The following is a 19412-nucleotide window of genomic DNA, read 5'->3' as shown; positions in this document are numbered from 1 at the left end:
CATCTCTTCCTGGGTGCTAGGGAGTTGAGATTTAGACACTAAAGATGGTTGACTTGTCCTACCTCCAAACTGCCTATTTGGAGAAAAACATGGACAAAGCAGCAGTGAGTTGGACGCTGGAGTTTCATGGCAGGGGAGTAAGCAGAGAAGTTAAGATGAGTCTGTCAGAGGCCCACAGAGAACTCACCATAGTCCTGGGAACTGAAATCAAGCATCCTAATTGCCACTTCCTGCTTCTAATCACTTTCCCAAGAGAGCTGCCCCAGTGATTCCTGAGTGGAGGGAAGGCTGAGAGAATCTTTTAAATCCCAGCCCTTGTTATAAATTTAGACTTCAGGAGAGGAAAAGAAGAAAAAGAAGAAAAAAAAAAAATGTTGGCTTAAGAAAGTAAAGTTTCCCACTCATCAGATCAAGGGCAGTAGACAGAGGAAAAGAACATAAATTCAGTCACTTTGCCTGCTGGCCCCAAGGCAGCGGAGCCCTAGTTTTCCCTGAAAGCTCAGCCACCCAACTTGGAGGGAATGCAGTCATGCCCAGAATTACGTAGCAACACAAGGCAGGCTTCTGTTTCTCCCTAATGAGTTGATTATATCCTGTCAGAAGAATCATAAGGCCATCAAATGTCAAGTCAATTTTCTCAAACATATTATTTTCATAGCAGCTGGGTCTGACTAAACTCTTGAAACAGAGCATCCTATTGTTACACTTTACTGGGAATGTTAAAGTGAAACTCAATTTAAAAAGAAAGAAAAAATCCTCACAGGACATATGATCCTGATTCATGCAAGTTTACAGTTCAGTATTCAGAGGCCGGTTTTATTAAGATGATTCGGTCACTTAGTTCATAATTAACAGATCATGACAGAGGAAATAAACGTGGGATGTGTTATCTGCCCATAAGAGCCATTTGCTCAGAAGGCAGGTGGGATGTGTCTTTAGCTACTGACTTGACTTATGAAAAGTTTTAAGGAGAAAATTTGAATTTTCAAGGTACTGCATTCTGATCCTTATATTACCAACACATGATCCTGAATGAATCTAGTTTATCACAATCTCGAAAGACACAGACATGATACTGAGATAAAATACTGGACTTGAGTCGCACAACTAGAGTTTCAGCCACTTATGTGCTGAATGGTCTTAAGTGAATTTATGAAATGAACACAGTAATAACTAAGTAAGAGCTGCTGAAGGAATTGAAAAGATACATGGCACACTGATGCAGAATAAATATTCAATGAATGGTAGCAATGAAAATGATGGCAGCAAGGATAATAATGACAAGTGGGAAAAAATAAAGAATTTGGTAAAACATGCATCCAGGGCCAGTCAGAGAGAGGGAGAAAGCTATGAAATGTGGAGCTAAATCAATAACACAGCCTCCAATTTACATTGACTGATGTTTGCATTGGACAAGGTCCTCATTCTATAACATCAAACATCACTATTAGGACATGTCTCCCTCCACCTAAATCCAACTATGAGCACCAAATTCTGTTGTAGATTTTCTATTTGGTTTTCAATCATTTTTATTTTTTATACAATTTGCTGATGTGGCAGGCGAAATTCTGAAATGCCCCAGGAGACTTTTGGACCCTGGCATATTCATACTTCTTATTTAGTCACTCAAACACTAATATAGGTACTGCTGTGAAAGGGTTTTGCAGAGGTAATTAAGATCCCATATCAACTGACTTTATGACAAAGAAAAAATAAACTTTCAGTTGCTAAGGGGGAAAGTGGGAGAGGAATAAATTGGGAGACTGGAGTTGACATATACATACTACTACACCATGGCTGATTCATGTGAATGTATGGCAAAAACCACCACAATATTATAAAGTAATTAGCCTCCAATTAAAAAAAAATAGATAACTGATAGGACCTACCATAGAGCACAGGAAATTCTACTCAATACTGTAATGACATACATGGGAAAAGAATCTTACAAAGAATTGATATATGTATATGTATAACCGATTCACTTTGCTGTATACCAGAAAATAATGCAATGTTGTAAATCAACTATACTGCAATAAAATTAAAAAAAAAAAAGAAAGAAAGAGTATGAGGGTGGGCCTGACCTAAACACATGAGCCCTTTAGAAGCAGAAAGTTTTCTCCAGCTGACAGTAGAAAAGAAAGTTAGCAATTCAACCATGCAAATAAGTGGCCACACCATCACAGGCCTGCAAGGCAGGGGACCTGGGTTCAATCCCTAGGTTGGAAAGATCCCCCGGGAGAAGGAAAATGGCAACCCACTGCAGTGTTCTTGCCTGGAAAATCGCATGGACTGGGAGGAGCCTGGTGGGCTACAGTCCATAGGGTCACAAAGAGTCGGACACAATTGAGTGATTTTCACTCTCACTTTACTGACTTGAATATGGAAGGGGCTACCTGGCAAAGAATGTCAAAGGCTTTTAGAAGCTGAGAGCTGACAGTCATCAAGGGAACAGGAACCTGAGTTCTACAATTATTAAGAATTGAATTCTGCCAACAAGAATGAGATTAAAAGAAAGATTTTTTTCCTAGAGCATGAAGATGAAAATTCAATCCAGCTGACATCTTAATGTCTACCTTGTAGTACCCTGGGCAGAGAACCCAGACAGTTCATGCTGGACTTCTGACCTAGAGAACTAAGAGCTAATTAATGAGTATTATGTTAAGTCCACTGATTTTGTGGTAATTTGTCACACAGCAATATAAGACCAATGTAAGTGGTTTGACTTCTCAAAGTCAGAAGTTATTCTAAGTTCTCTGGCCTCTGAGCAAGACTTGTTTATTCATCCAAACTCAGATAAGGAAAGATTGACAGTAATAACACTAATCACTCAAGTTAGACGTGTATGAACATGCGCTCTGTCTCTCTCAGGCTTCATCTCAAAATATCAGAATAATTGAGACAAAGTAATTTGCTGAAGCAATTCAGCAAATGCCCCCAATTTCCTTTTTCCGGTAGACATGCCATAACTTCAATAAGTATTTATTGAACGATTACTGTATGCTGGGCTCTATGACAGACTGCAGGATGTAATTTTAGTAACAGAACCACAGATCTTCAAAGAGGTCACTGAACAGTAGGGGAAGCAGATAAGGGAAAGCCTAGTCCTAGAAATCAGGAAAGGCTTCCAAGGGCAAGCAATTGTTAAGCTGAAATCTGAAAAATTACTCACTCAAATGGATGTAAAGGGAAGCAAAGGTTTCCAGGAAGCAAGAGTACCATGTGCAGACTACCAAGAGTGATGGAAGCCGGAGTCCTCGGCAAGAAGTACACAGCATCCATCCTGGCTGAAACATGTCAGCAGTGTGGTGGGGTGGGGGATGGAGGTGAAGAAGGTGGCAGAGACCATTGGCACAGTGAGATCCTCCTAAGAAATGTGGAATTCTTCCCGAAGTCAAGAATAACCCCTGAAGATTGATAAGCAGATAAGCAACACTATCAGTCTCGCTTAAACCAAAAATTACCTTGCTAGAGTTTACAGAACAACAGCTTGAAAGGGACCACTCAGCACTGGAGACAATATACCATTGTGTCAATTCAAGTGAAGTTGACAAAGGATGGCGGCCTGAATTCAGGCAGTGCCAGGTGGATGTTAAAAATGGAGATTTGCAAATTATTGATTTTAGATTTTTCAAGTCTTGGTTAGATGTAGGAGGAGAGGGAACATGAAGTGAGATATCTGGTTTGGGAAATGGGCTGGGTAGAAATGCCAATCAATGAGCAGAGTACCCAGAGAAGAAGATCATTTGCTTGGGGGTGGGTGGGATGGGGGAGGAGGTGGAAGGTGATGGGTTTGGTTTGGGACATGCTGGATTTTAGGTATTCATGGGAAACTGAAAAGGATATACAGAGGAGGGAGCTGGTTTATTTGGTAGCATCAGCTGTGACTCTAGAACCTGGTTTATGTGGATCGTAAATGCCAAAACATGAATTCCCTATCAGCATCATGTATTTCTTAATATTTTTTCTTAACTCTTCCTTCAGATAATCAAAGTTGTTTTAACTTCTAGAACGTGTGATCGATAAAAACTGAAATACCGCGTGTGCTGCCATCACAATCCGTCCTCTCCTTTCCTTTAAGGCGGATGCAAGTACATTTTAAGTGTTGTGAACACAGAAGTATTCAGAAATCCAAAAGTCTGAGAAAGCATTGATCAATGTGTAGGACACAGTTTCCTTTTATTAAACCTAATTTCTTCAACGTGTTAATAAGGACACCTATTACTCATATTGTGAAATTTAAATAGGGGAGATTAAAGATAAGTAGCAGAATCAAGTCCACTCTAGAAAACAAATGATCTCATTAAAGAAGTGCTTATTTGTGTCTGCCTTCTTATAAAAATAATAGCAACATCATTCCATGGTGACTAGTAAAATAGGAACTGATAGGGAACATCTTCCATTAGAGATATTCTAATTAGGTTTTATTTTACATAGTTATTTACTGAACAAATATTATAATTTGAAGTAGTTAGTAAACAATGACAGGTGTAGTCAGAATATAATTGGCGCTCTGATCATGCAAGCAAGCCTTCAAGGTGGCGCGAAAGAAAGACAAGAAGCCTAAGTCAACCTGGAAGTTTAATTTAGATCTTACTCATCCAGTAGAAGATAGAATTTTTGATTCTGGAAATTTTCAACAGTTTCTGCAGGAAAAGGTTAAAGTGAATGGAAACACTGGAAAACTTGGGAATGTTGTTCACACTAAAAGCTTCAAGAATAAAATCGTGGTCATTTCTAAGAAATGGTATTTGAAGTATCTTGGCTGAAAGGAGCTACTCCACGTTCAAGGTCAGGAGGGGTGGTGGTGAGGAGATACCCCTCCTCCAAGGTAAGGAGCAGCAGCTGCACTTTGCTGGAGAAGTCGTGAAGAGATAAGCCACGTCCAAGGTAAGAGAAACCCAAATAAGACAGTAAGTGTTGCAAGAGGGCATCAGAAGGCAGACAGACTGAAACCACAATCACAGAAAACTAGCCAATCTGATCACATGGACCACAGCCTGGTCTAACTGAATGAAACTAAGCCATGTCCGTGGGGCCACCCAAGACAGACGGGTCATGATGGAGAGGTCTGACAGAATGTGGTCCACTGGAGAAGGGAATGGCCAACCACTTCAGTATTCTTGCCTTGAGAACCCGATGAACAGTATGAAAAGGCAAAATAATAGGATACTGAAAGAGGAACTCCCCAGGTCAGTAGGTGCCCAATATGCTACTGGAGATCAGTGGAGAAATAACTCCAGAAAGAATGAAGGGATGGAGCCAAAGCAAAAACAATACCCAGCTGTGGATGTGATTGGTGATAGAAGCAAGGTCCAATGCTGTAAAGAGCAATATTGCATAGGAACGTGGAATGTTAGGTCCATGAATCAAGGCAAATCGGAAGTGGTCAGACAGGAAATGGCAAGAGTGAATGTCAACATTCTAGGAATCAGTGAACTAAAATGGACTGGAATGGGTGAATTTAACTCAGATGACCATTATATCTACTACTGCAGGCAGGAATCCCTTAGAAGAAATGGAGTAGCCATCATGGTCAACAAAAGAGTCTGTAATGCAGTACTTGGATGCAATCTCAAAAATGACAGAATGATCTCTATTCATTTCCAAGGCAAACCATTCAATATCACAGTGATCAAGTCTATGCCCCAACCAGTAACGCTGAAGAAGCTGAAGTTGAATGGTTCTATGAAGACCTCCAAGACCTTTTAGAACTAACACCCAAAAAAGATGTCCTTTTCATTATAGGGAACTGGAATGCAAAAGTAGGAAGTCAAGAAACACCTGGAGTAACAGGCAAATTTGGCCTTGGAATACGGAATGAAGCAGGGCAAAAGCTAATAGAGTTTTGCCAGTAGAACGCACTGGTCATAGCAAACACCCTCTTCCAATGACACAAGAGAAGACTCTACACATGGACATCACCAGATGGTCAACACTGAAATCAGATTGATTATATACTTTGCAGCCAAAGATGGAGAAGCTCTCTACAGTCAGCAAAAATAAGACCAGGAGATGACTGTGGCTCAGATCATGAACTCCTTATTGCCAAATTCAGACTTAAATTGAAGAAAGTAGGGAAAACCACTACACCATTCAGGTATGACCTAAATAAAATCCCTTATGATTATACAGTGGAAGTGAGAAATAGATTTAAGGGACTAGATCTGATAGATAGAGTGCCTGATGAACTATGGACTGAGGTTCGTGACATTGTACAGGAGACAGGGATCAAGACCATGGAAAAGAAATGCAAAAAAGCAAAATGGCTGTCTGGGGAGGCCTTACAAATAGCTGTGAAAAGAAGAGAAGCAAAAAGCAAAGGAGAAAAGGAAAGATATAAGCATATGAATGCAGAGTTCCAAAGAATAGCAAGAAGAGATAAGAAAGCCTTCCTCAAGATCAATACAAAGAAATAGAGGAAAACAGAATGGGAAAGACTAGAGATCTCTTCAAGAAAATTAGAGATACCAAGGGAACATTTCATGCAAAGATGGGCTAGATAAAGGACAGAAATGGTATGGAACTAATAGAAGCAGAAGATATTAAGAAGAGGTGGCAAGAATACACAGAAAAACTGTACAAAAAAGATCTTCACGACCCAGATAATCATGATGGTGTGATCACTCACCTAGAGCCAGACATCCTAGAATGTGAAGTCAAGTGGGCCTTAGAAAGCATCACTATGAACAAAGCTAGTGGAGGTGATGGAATTCCAGTGGAGCTATTTCAAATCCTGAAAGATGATGCTGTGAAAGTGCTGCACTCAATATACCAGAAAATTTGGAAAACTCAGCAGTGGCCATGGGACTGAAAAAGGTCAGTTTCATTCCAATCCCAAAGAAAGGCAATGCCAAAGAATGCTCAAACTACCGCACAATTGCACTCATCTCACATGCTAGTAAAGTAATGCTCAAAATTCTCCAAGCCAGGCTTCAGCAATACGTGAACTGTGAACTTCCAGATGTTCAAGGTGGTTTTAGAAAAGGCAGAGGAACCAGACATCAAATTGCCAACATCTGCTGGATCATGGAAAAAACAAGAGAGTTCCAGAAAAACATCTGTTTCTGCTTTATTGACTATGCCAAAGCCTTTGACTGTGTGGATCACAATAAACTGTGGAAAATTCTGAAAGAGATGGGAATACCAGACCACCTGACCTGCCTCTTGAGAAACCTATATGCAGGTCAGGAAACAACAGTTAGAACTGGACATGGAACAACAGACTGGTTCCAAATAGGAAAAGAGTACATCAAGGCTGTATATTGTCACCCTGCTTGTTTAACTTATATGCAGAGTACATCATGAGAAACGCTGGGCTGGAAGAAGCACAAGCTGGAGTCAAGATTGCTGGGAGAAATATCAATAAGCTCAGATATGCAGATGACACCACCCTTATGGCAGAAAGTGAAGAGGAACTCAAAAGCCTCTTGATGAGAGTGAAAGAGAAGAGTGAAAAAGTTGGCTTAAAGCTCAACATTCAGAAAACTAAGATCATGGCATCTGGTCCCATCACTTCATGGCAAATAGATGGGGAAACAGTGGAAACAGTGTCAGACTTTATTTTTGGGGGCTCCAAAATCACTGCAGATGGTGATTGGAGCCATGAAATTAAAAGACACTTACTCCTTGAAAAGAAAGTTAAGACAAACCTAGATAGCATATTCAAAAGCAGAGATACTACTTTGCCAACAAAGGTCCATCTAGTCAAGGCTATGGTTTTACCAGAAGTCATGTATGGATGTGAGAATTGGACTGTGAAGAAGGCTGAGCACCGAAGAATTGATACTTTTGAACTGTGGTGTTGGAGAAGACTCTTGAGAGTCCCTTGGACTGCAAGGAGATCCAACCAGTCCATTCTTTTTTTTTTTTTTTTTGCATTTTTAAATTTTTTTTTTATTTTTAAACTTTACATAATTGTATTAGCTTTGCCAAATATCAAAATGAATCCATCACAGGTATACATGTGCTCCCTATTCTGAACCCTCCTCCCTCCTCCCTCCCCATACCATCCCTCTGGGTCATCCCAGTGCACTAGCCCCAAGCATCCAGTATCATGCATTGAACCTGGACTGGCATCTCGTTTCATATATGATATTTTACATGTTTCAATGCCATTCTCCCAAATCATCCCACCCTCTCCTTCTCCCACAGAGTCCATAAGACTGTTCCATACATCAGTGTCACTTTTGCTGTCTCATACACAGGGTTATTGTTATCATCTTTCTAAATTCCATATATATGCATTAGTATACTGTATTGGTGTTTTTCCTTCTGTCTTACTTCACTCTGTATAATAGGCTCCAGTTTCATCCACCTCATTAGAAATGATTCAAATGAATTCTTTTTAATGGCTGAGTAATACTCCATTGTGTAAATGTACCACAGCTTTCTTATCCATTCATCTGCTGATGTCCATTCTAAAAGAGATCAGTCCTGGGTGTTCTTTGGAAGGAATGATGCTGAGGCTGAAACTCCAGTACTTTGACCACCTCATGGGAAGAGTTGACTCATTGGAAAAGACTTTGATGCTGGGAGGGATTGGGGGCAGGAGGAGAAGGGGATGACAGAGGATGAGATGGCTGGATAGCATCACCAACCTGATGGATGTGAGTTTGAATGAACTCCGGGAGTTGGTGATGGACAGGGAGGCCTGGTGTGCTGCAATTCATGGGGTCGCAAAGAGTTGGACACGACTGAGCGACTGAACTGAACTGAACTGAACCAAGAGTTACCTTAAAAAGAACAGTCTTCTTGATTGGCTTCATGTGGTTGCATCTGACAAGGAGACCTACGGGCTTTGTTACTTCCAGATTAGTCAAGATGAAGGTGAATCTGAGTCTGAGGACTAGATGAAGCCATCCTTTATAGGGCTTTGCTTGCTAATAAAACAAATCAATCATACAAAAGAAAGAAACATCTTGAAATGGACTTTTAGCTTATCAGTGAATAAAAAACATTACTCTGTATGTTAAGCATTCATCTCTTTTATTTAAGTGTATGTTGTTTATATGGTGCTGGCTTTCCTTTAATACTTTTTAAAATTTTTATTGGTGTAGTTGACTTACAATGTTGTGTTAGTTTCAGTTGTACAGCAAAGTGAATGAGTTATACATATATCCACTTGTCCTTTTGTCATACAGACCATTACAGAGTATTGAGTAGGGCTCTCTGTGCTACACAGCAGGTTTTATTTATCTGTTTTATGTATGCTAAGTCACTTCAGTCGTGTCTGACACTTTGCACGACAGTGGACTATAGCCCGCCAGGCTTCTCTGTCCATGGGATTCTCCAGGCAAGAATACTGGAGTGGGTCGCCATTTCCTACTGTTTTATGTATAGTAATATGTATATGTCAGTATCAATCTCCCAATGTATTCGTCTCTCCTGTATCCCCTGGTAACCATAAGTTTTCTACATCCAACTTCAGTTTTGTAAATAAGCTAGTGGAATTTCTTTCAGGATTTCTGTAATGTACTGATATTACAAATGTCTTTAAGTTAAAGTATATAGAAAACTATAAAACACTGGTGAAAGAAATCAAAGAGGACACTAATAGATGGAGAAATATACCATGTTCATGGATCAGAAGAATCAATATAGTGAAAATGAGTATACTACCCAAAGCAATTTATAGATTCAATGCAATCCCTATCAAGCTACCAACAGTATTCTTCACAGAGCTAGAACAAATAATTTCACAATTTGTATGGAAATATAAAAAACCTCGAATAGCCAAAGCGATCTTGAGAAAGAAGAATGGAACTGGAGGAATCAACCTGCCTGACTTCAGGCTCTACTACAAAGCCACAGTTATCAAGACAGTATGGTTCTGGCACAAAGACAGAAATATAGATCAATGGAACAAAATAGAAAGCCCAGAGATAAATCCACACACATATGGACACCTTATCTTTGACAAAGGAGGCAAGAATATACAATGGATTAAAGACAATCTCTTTAACAAGTGGTGCTGGGAAATCTGGTCAACCACTTGTAAAAGAATGAAACTAGACCACTTTCTAACACCATACACAAAAATAAACTCAAAATGGATTAAAGATCTAAACGTAAGATCAGAAACTATAAAACTCCTAGAGGAGAACATAGGCAAAACACTCTCTGACATACATCACAGCAGGATCCTCTATGACCCACCTCACAGAATATTGGAAATAAAATCAAAAATAAACAAATGGGACCTAATTAACCTTAAAAGCTTCTGCACATCAAAGGAAACTATTAGCAAGGTGAAAAGGCAGCCTTCAGAATGGGAGAAAATAATAGCAAATGAAGCAACTGACAAACAACTAATCTCAAAAATATACAAGCAACTCCTACAGCTCAACTCCAGAAAAATAAATGACCCAATCAAAAAATGGGCCAAAGAACTAAATAGACATTTCTCTAAAGAAGACATACAGATGGCTAACAAACACATGAAAAGATACTCAACATCACTCATTATCAGAGAAATGCAAATCAAAACCACTATCAGGTACCATTTCACACCAGTCAGAATGGCTGCTATCCAAAAGTCTACAAATAATAAATGCTGGAGAGGGTGTGGAGAAAAGGGAACCCTCTTACACTGTTGGTGGGAATGCAAACTAGTACAGCCACTATGGAGAACAGTGTGGAGATTCCTTAAAAAACTGGAAATAGAACTGCCTTATGATCCAGCAATCCCACTGCTGGGCATACACACTGAGGAAACCAGAAGGGAAAGAGACACGTGTACCCCAGTGTTCATCGCAGCACTGTTTATAATAGCCAAGACATGGAAGCAACCTAGATGCCCATCAGCAGATGAATGGCTAAGAAAGATGTGGTACATATACACAATGGAGTATTACTCAGCCATTAAAAAGAATACATTTAAATCAGTTCTAATGAGGTGGATGAAACTGGAGCCTATTATACAGAGTGAAGTAAGCCAGAAGGAAAAACACCAATACAGTATACTAACGCATATACATGGAATTTAGAAAGATGGTAACAATAACCCTGTGTACGAGACAGCAAAAGAGACACTGATGTATAGAACAGTCTTATGGACTCTGTGGGAGAGGGAAAGGGTGGGAAGATTTGGGAGAATGACATTGAAACATGTAAAATATCATGTAAGAAACGAGTTGCCAGTCCAGGTTCAATGCACGATACTGGATGCTTGGGGCTAGTGCACAGGGATGACCCAGAGGGATGATATGGGGAGGGAGGAGGGGGGAGGGTTCAGGATGGGGAACACATGTATACCTGTGGCGGATTCATTTTGATATTTGGCAAAACTAATACAATTATGTAAAGTTTAAAAATAAAATAAAATTAAAAAAAAAATAATAAAGTATATAGCAAAAAAAAATGAAGCTCAAATTTGGAGATAACTATATAATAAAATATTTAAATTCTGTCAGAAAAAAGAATATCATTGGCGATAAAATCTTGAATATTAGGGTGAAACAGACTTGGGTTTGCATTTTAGTTACAATATTTATGACATATGGAAACCTGCATGAGTTATATATTCTTTATACATAGTGGTTTTTCTCACCTCAGAATTAGGAGAATACTAAAATTCATACAGCTGACATCAGCATTGTTTGAAATAATATGTGGAAAGATCTTTACTCATAGAAAGAACTTTTGAAAGTGGCACATTCACTTGATAAATATTGGCCACTTATCCTTTTTATCATCTTATATTAATTCCCTTTACGAAGGGCTTCTGACATCTGTTATTATCCTCTTTAGTTACCATTCTATAATTCTATACCACCAAACTTATATACATGGAGATTAAACATTTGCAGTCCAAATAGAAAATAAAGTAGAAAAAATATTATGTAACATTTTTAATTGATCAGCCCTATATTCCAAATTGTTCTCTTTTTTTAATTGTATCTTTATTTTTTAATCTTTTTTATTATCTTTATATTTATCTACAAAACTCTAGGTGTGAAACTGGATTTTAAACAGAACTCATCTTTCTATCTCAAGTCATACTGAACCACTCTAATATGATAGACATCCACATGAACCACCTTATGTCTGTATGTTTGTATGTTGTTGTTGTTCAGTCACCCAGTCGTGTCCAACTCTTTGTGACCCCAAGTCTCAGTGACCCCATGGACTGCAGCACTCCAGGCTTCCCTATCCTTCACCATCTCCCGGAGTTTGCTCAAACTCACGTCCATTGAGCCGGTGATGCCATCCAACCATCTCATCCTTTGTCATCCCCTTCTCCTTTTGCCTTCAATCTTTCCCAGCATCAGGGTCTTTTCCAATGAGTTGGCTCTTCGCATCAGATAGCCAAAGTATTGGAGCTTCAACTTCAGCATCAGCCTTTCCAATGAGTATTCAGGGTTAATTTCCTTTAGGACCAACTGGTTTGATCTTTTGCAGTCCAAGCAACTCTCAAGAGTCTTCTCTAACACCATAGTTCAAAAAGCATCAATTGTTCAGTGTTCACCCTTCTTCATGGTCCAATTCTCACACTCATACATGACTACTGGAAAAACCATAGCTTTGACTACACAGAACTTTGTCGGAAAAGTGATGTCTCTGCTGTTTAATATGCTCTCTAGGTTTGTCATAACTTTTCATCCAAGGAGCAAGTGTCTTTTAATTTCATGGCCACAGTCACTGTCCACAATGATTTTGGAGCCCAGTAAAATTAAGTCTGTCTCTGTTTCCATTGTTTTCCCATCTATTTGCCATGAAGTGACAGGACCGGATGCCATGATCTTGGTTTTCTGAATGTTGAATTTTAAGCCAGCTTTTTCACTCTCCCCTTTCACCCTTATCAAGAGGCTCTTTAGTTCTTCTTCGCTTTCTGCCATAAGGGTGGTGTCATCTGCATATCTGAGGTTATTGATATTTCTTCTGGCAATCTTGATTTCAGTTTGTGCTTCATCCAGCTCAGCATTTTACATTATGTACTCTATATATAAGTTAAATAAGCAGGGTGACAACATACAGCCCTGATGTACCCCTTTCCTAATTTTGAACCAGTTTGTTGTTCCATGTCTGATTTTAACTGTTGCTTCTTGACCTGCATACAGGTTTCCCAGGAGGCAGGTAAGGTGGTCTGGTATTCCCATCTCTTGAAGAATTTTCCTCAGTTTGTCGTATGTTTGTATGTGTGTATGTGCTATTTATATGCATTTTTTTTTAACTGGTAAACTTACCAACCATTTCACTTCTGAATCTCCAACACCTGTCCTTTGGCTTCAACGATGTCCAGGATGTGTGTTGTCAATAACCTGACACATTTATCTGAAGCAAAATAATCCAAGGTATTTACTAGAGCTCTAAACTAACATACATAACTCTGAATATTACAATCTGTATAAAACCATGGTATCAAAATAATCTTCAAGTCCTGAACAAAGACAATTCTAGTATACGTAACATTTACTGAGTGCTTTACCATAAGCTGGGCACTGTGCTTTGCATGCAAGTGTTGTACATGCATTTACTCCTCAATACCACTTTCTGAATTGAGCATTATTATTATTGCTTTCATGGTAAAATTGGCATTTAAGGAAGCCAAGAGTCTTTTAAGTTGGAGATATTTATGGAGTCTCCAATACCAGGACTCAAAAATTATTCTTCCTACCTCCAAAGCCCCTGCTCTGAAATTCACTTCATTTTCTTGCCTTCCTTTCTCATCCTTAAATATGCATAATTTTTATTAATAATTCAGTATCGACTTTATGGCTTGGACTCCACTTCCAGATTCACTGAGAAATTGATTGGCCATGTCAGATAAGCAAGAGCAAGAAGGAGAAGCAGAGATCGGGGGAAACCAACGGGATTAGAGGATAAGACTTGAACTGGACCTGCAGGGTATTTTGGCAAACACTGTCCCGTGTCTCCTCTGTTCCCAGAACACCTTTTTGCCCAAATAACCTAGATTTTGTTGTGACTCATGATGTACTCATTCCTGGGTGATTAATTGTTATTGATTAGTAGCCAATCATTATCATCTTATGCTCTACTTTTCCTGTCACCAATATAGCTGTGGTTCAAATTTTAGCTCGTGAAATGTAAGAAGCTTTCCGGGGGTTTGAAAAAAAAAAGACTTTTGTTTTCCTGATTTCAAAAACAAAGTCATAATCATTTCTTCCCACCATCTTAAATACGAAAATGACGTCTGGAGATACAGTATCCACCTGAGCCCATTTGAGAAAAGCCAAGTAAATCATAATTGAACCTCAGCATAATGAAACCATTCAACCAGCACTGTCTTCCAGTTTCTTGTTATAGGCGATATCCACTATCAGTCAAATGTCCCATTACTTGGATTCAAAGACTTCTGTCTCTGATAAAAAGATATAACCTATGGATAAATACAGAGATATAAGTATTTATATTATGAGACTTCAGAAGCAAACAAAAGCAAAGGATTTATAGTTATTTTACTGCTTTATGCCTTCTTCTGGTTGCTTTTCCTGCCATATTTAAATGGCTTTCCTAAGTATGATGATATGTTCCTGGAGAGACAAAGTTTAGTTCTATAAACGACCCAATACCAGATATGTTCAGCTTCATATTTTGAAGCTACAACTCTGTCACAAAAAAGCACATAGCTACATACCTCAGAGCACTGAATGATGGCAGAACCAACCAAAGACTTAGTGGAAAACTCACTCTGCTTCTTCATATGCATCTAATTCACTGCCCCTTGGTACCTCAGCAAGTAACAGACACAATAAAATTTCAGTGTAATAGACCCAGCTCATAAAGTTTCCATTTCTACCAGGACTTTTCCTAACATAAAACTGGACACCCCAGCAGCACATTTGCTGTCTACAAGTGCTAAAACTGTGGTTAAAGCTGAATATTAACAGCATTTCACACTTGTGCTGTCATCTGGATTATATAACAATGTGTGGATTTTATAAACAGCAACTGCTCGTTTTTGTGGTTGGCTTTTTACTGGATGTGCCCAAGAGCCATGTGACTGTATGAGCTGGAAACAATGAGGTCAAGCAGAAGCGAGAAGTGGCATTCCATGGCACAGGCAAAACCAAGTTCTTCAGGAACTTACAGAAGAAATGGCTACCAGAAAAGTCCTCACACTCCCAAACTGTGGTCAAAACACCACAAAAATCTAAATGTGCATTTTCTTGTCGATTGACTCAGCCATGTGAGAGCTTCTCACGGCTCTTCTAACACGTCATTTTGTCCTAAGAATACTGCTGGACTGTGAAACTGAAAGAGTAGAGCATGGTACTGTCTAAAGGTAAACCACTTTTAGAAGATACATGTCAAATAATAAAAGCACCCATTATGTTTAAAATCACTGTTGTAGGTATTGATTCCTTCAGTTCAGTCACTCAGTCATGTCCGACTCTTTGCAACCCCCTGGACCACAGCACGCCAGGCTTCCCTGTCCATCACCAACTCCCAGAGTTTTCTCAAACTCATGTCCATCAAGTCAGTGATGCCATCCTCTGTCGTCCCCTTCTTCTCCTGGCTTCAATCTTTCCCAACATCAGGGTCTTTTCCAGTGAGTCAGTTCTTCACATCAGGTGGCCAAAGTATTGGAGTTTCAGCCTCAGTATCATTCCTTCCAATAAATATTAGCACTAATTTCCTTTAGGATTGACTGGTTGGATCTCCTTGCCGTCCAATGGACTCTCAAGAGTCTTCTCCAACACCACAGTTAAAAAGCATCAATTCTTTAGCACTCAGCTTTCTTTATAGTCCAATTCTTAGGGCTTCCCTGATAGCTCAGTTGGTAAAGAATTCGCCTGTAATGCAGGAGACCCCGGTTTGATTCCGGGTCAGAAAGATCCACTAGAAAAGGGATAGCCTACCCACTCCAGTATTTTGGGGCTTCCCTTATGGCTCAGCTGGTAAAGAATCTGCCTGCAATGCAAAGAGTCAGACACAAACTAAGCGACTTCACTTTCACTTTTCACTTTCATGCGTTGGAGAAGGAAATGGCAACCCACTCTAGTGTTCTTGCCTGGAGAATCCCAGGGACGGTGGAGCCTGGTGGGCTGCCATCTATGGGGTCGCGCAGAGTCGGACACGACTGAAGCGACTTAGCAGCAGCAACAGCAATGACCTGGGTTCAATCCCTGGGTTGGGAAGATCCCCTGGATAAAATTGATTCCTAAGAACCAACATTTTACATCTGTCTGACAAATGACCTATTACTTTATGGAATGATGCAAAGTTTTTAGAGGTTTTTTTTTGTAATACTGAGGGCTTCCCAAGTAGTTCAGATGGTAAAGCATCTGCCTGAAATGTGAGAGACCCAGGTTCGATCCCTGGGTTGGGAAGATCCCCTGGAGAAGGAAATGGCAACCCACTCCAGTATTCTTGCCTGGAAAATTCCATGGATGGAGAAGCCTGGTAGGCTACAGTCTATGGGATCAAAAAGAGTGAGACACGACTGAGCAACTTCACTCACTCTTTGTAATATTAGTGCTGAGAATGGAAGTGAATGTAATTGCCCATGACTGTGTCCAGAGAAAATGTATGTAACATAAAAGATGAAAACAAATCACAATGGAGATGAAAAAGGAAGAGCAAATTCCCCAAATACTATATATGGATAACATCTTTAGGGAAGTGCCAGTGGAGGTAGAGAATTAGGTACAGATGGATAAAGGGTCCTGTGGTCTACTAAAGATCCTGTTCTAATATAAATATTAGAAGGCCCACTTGTAAATCAATATTTTTAATGTATTGTTGTGTCAATTGGCTAATATTGACATTTAAAGAAGACATTGGAATTTGTCAAAAGAGGCAAACAGAGATACTTCTATCACTGTAGATCTTCTAATACAACTGTGGGTTTGAGGCATAATCTCATAATGAACTACATAATAATACAAGAATTAGATAACAACCAAAGTTAGGCAAAAGATGTTCCAACAGAGAATGGGATTAGAAAGCAAGTGCATTGACAATACATAAGTGTTAATCAAGTTGTACTTGATAAAGATGAACTGCATTTAGCTGTGTGGTTATAACAAAAGTAAGACATGACTGACCTCAGGACATTCTCAGCTTGCCATGGAGACAGTCTTACTGTTTCAGTAAAATATCTGTGTTGCAATCCTTTTACATCTATTCCATCTCAAAACTTACAGTCTTACACTCAAAGCTTATACTCATCATCTCAAGGCATCAACTTTTTTATAACATCTCACTCTTTCATTAATTCTGGACCCACACCCTATCCTCTACTCCAATATATCTCCAACGTGATTCTATTTCATGGTGTCTCTCTACCCAACATTTTCAAAACTTTAGTTGTTCCTGCTATCTATCTGATCCCCTCCATGCTGCCTATTTCAAATTCCAAAGAGAAGACCACTGATGGGATATGGCCATGTTTTCAGGACAGGACACATTATGGTTTGCTTATATCCTGCAGGTTAACCCTCCCTGGATAAGTGTCCTTCCTGATCCCAGGGCTCGCCAATAAAATGGATTAATAGTCCGTGAGAAACCACCTAGTTCGTTTGAGAATGAAATGTGATATTAAAAGCCACGTGTATAGAACTGGCACCTTGCAGACACTCAAGAAATGCTATTCCACTTTTTTCTTCCCCACCTACTAATTCTAGGGCACTGACCTATTTTCCTTTCCATCTGTGACTAGGAATCCTTTTGTGATCCAGGGACTAGAAACCTTGCACCGACTGGAACATGGCAGTCATTCAACATCTCCCCTGTCTGCTCTCAATAAGTTCATCTGACCCAATGGGAATGGAGAATTTCAGACTGCTTCATGGGTCACTCTGGAAAATTCCAAATTGAAGCTTTTTTGAGAAAGGAGACATTACCTCAGAACTTCCACATGTAGCTATTATGGAGTTTCTGTTTATGTGAATGGATATTTTCACCAGATATTGGAAAAATGCTAAAGCTCAACTCTAGTGCATAAAGGCAGCTCATTTAGCCATTAGCTTAAGGTATTATGAGAAATATAGTCTAATTAGACAAATGCTCCATGAGAACTGTGGCCAAAGCAAATTATTAATTCAAAAAGAGAAAAATATATAAAGAAAAAACAGATGTCTGTCATTTTCTTTTTGTCAGTGCCTTTGAAAAACCAGACTTTATCTCAAATGAATGCTTTAAATTCCAAATGACCATTGAGAAATTGGGGAAGCCTAGTCTCTCTGCTGATTGGATGGATGAATAGATGAGTGTTCAAGGTTTGTTTTTTTTTTTTTAATTCTTATCTACTGTGAATAAATCAGTGGAATATTAACTGAGAAGGGCTTTAGAATGCTTCTTGGATCACAGGCATTTGAAGAAAATAATAAAGGATGAGTAATTAGAAGTGAAGTTTGGGGAAAGAATATTTTTGATTGAATAGAAAGTATAGAGAAAGGCATAGAGAAAACTAAAATAAATAAAATTTTATCTCCCATGTAGTGAACAGTAAAAGTACCTCTTCACTTTCACTTGTCAATAGAAAGAAGACTTTTTTCCAAAAGAAATCAGAAAACTTCAAAAAGTACATAAAATGTGTTTTTGGTAAACAATATTTTCTTATTAATTTATGGCCCATTTCTTTTTTAAAAATACATTTACTTTGGATAAAAGCAATGAGTATACACTTGATTTGAAACTAGAAAAATTCTATAACCTAAAATATAATTTTTATTGTCCATATGTTTCTACTATTCTTAGTCATACAAATACATATGTATTTAATTACCATAGTATATTTGATATTTCATTTTAACATTATTTTGTAAATGTTTTACCATTATCTTTATAATTATTATGTTTAATTATTCATAACACTTTATTGAATGGAGAAATCATAACTTACTGAGTTGTATCATTTAAGTGTTTCAATGTTTTTGTCATCATATATAAATTTACAAAGAATAATCTCGATTAATATGCCATTTTTATTTCAATTAGCTTCTTTCTTTAGGATAAATTCTCAGGAGTGACATTACTAGATCAGAGGACACAATCTTTATTACTGGGGTTCTTGATGCATATTGCCAATTGCAATCACAAGACAATTACCAATCACACACCAACCAGTAGTGAAGTGAAGTGAAAGCCGCTCAGTCGTGTCCAGCTGTTTGTGACCCCATGGACTATACAGTCAATGGAATTCTCCAGGCCAGAATACTGGAGTGGAGTAGCCTATCCCTTCTCCAGCGGATCTTCCCAACCCAGGGATCGAACCAGGGTCTCCTGCATTGCAGTCTTATTCTTTACCAGCTGAGCTATCAAGGAAGCCAACCAGTAGTACATCAGTGTATTAATTTGGTAGAGCACTGCCAGCTTTGGGTGCCAACATTTAATTGTTGAATAATTTAGCAGGTATACAAATAATTGGGAGAATTTTAACTATAATGAACTATTCCACTAATACTAATTAAGCCCAGGTCCAGGTAGGGAATGTAGAGATGACT

The 19412-nt window shown here is 38.9% G+C and overlaps 1 protein-coding gene and 1 long non-coding RNA gene across 2 annotated transcripts in view; one reads left to right on the top strand and one right to left on the bottom strand.

Moving 5' to 3' along the window:
• The window catches only part of LOC139186870 (uncharacterized), a 114122-nt gene that overhangs the window by 52974 nt on the left and 41736 nt on the right, over positions 1-19412 (bottom strand). The gene's annotated exons all lie outside the window — the stretch shown is intronic.
• On the top strand, positions 3321-8852 carry LOC139186984 (ribosomal protein eL22-like). Its single transcript, XM_070802991.1, has 3 exons — positions 3321-3356; positions 4527-4762; positions 8723-8852. Exons 1-3 carry the CDS (start codon positions 3321-3323, stop codon positions 8850-8852), a joined length of 402 nt encoding a protein of 133 aa, XP_070659092.1.

Source organism: Bos indicus, chromosome 14, assembly GCF_029378745.1.
Source record: "Bos indicus isolate NIAB-ARS_2022 breed Sahiwal x Tharparkar chromosome 14, NIAB-ARS_B.indTharparkar_mat_pri_1.0, whole genome shotgun sequence".
NCBI classification, from domain to species: domain Eukaryota; kingdom Metazoa; phylum Chordata; class Mammalia; order Artiodactyla; family Bovidae; genus Bos; species Bos indicus.
This window is presented reverse-complemented; position numbering and strand designations above follow the sequence as displayed.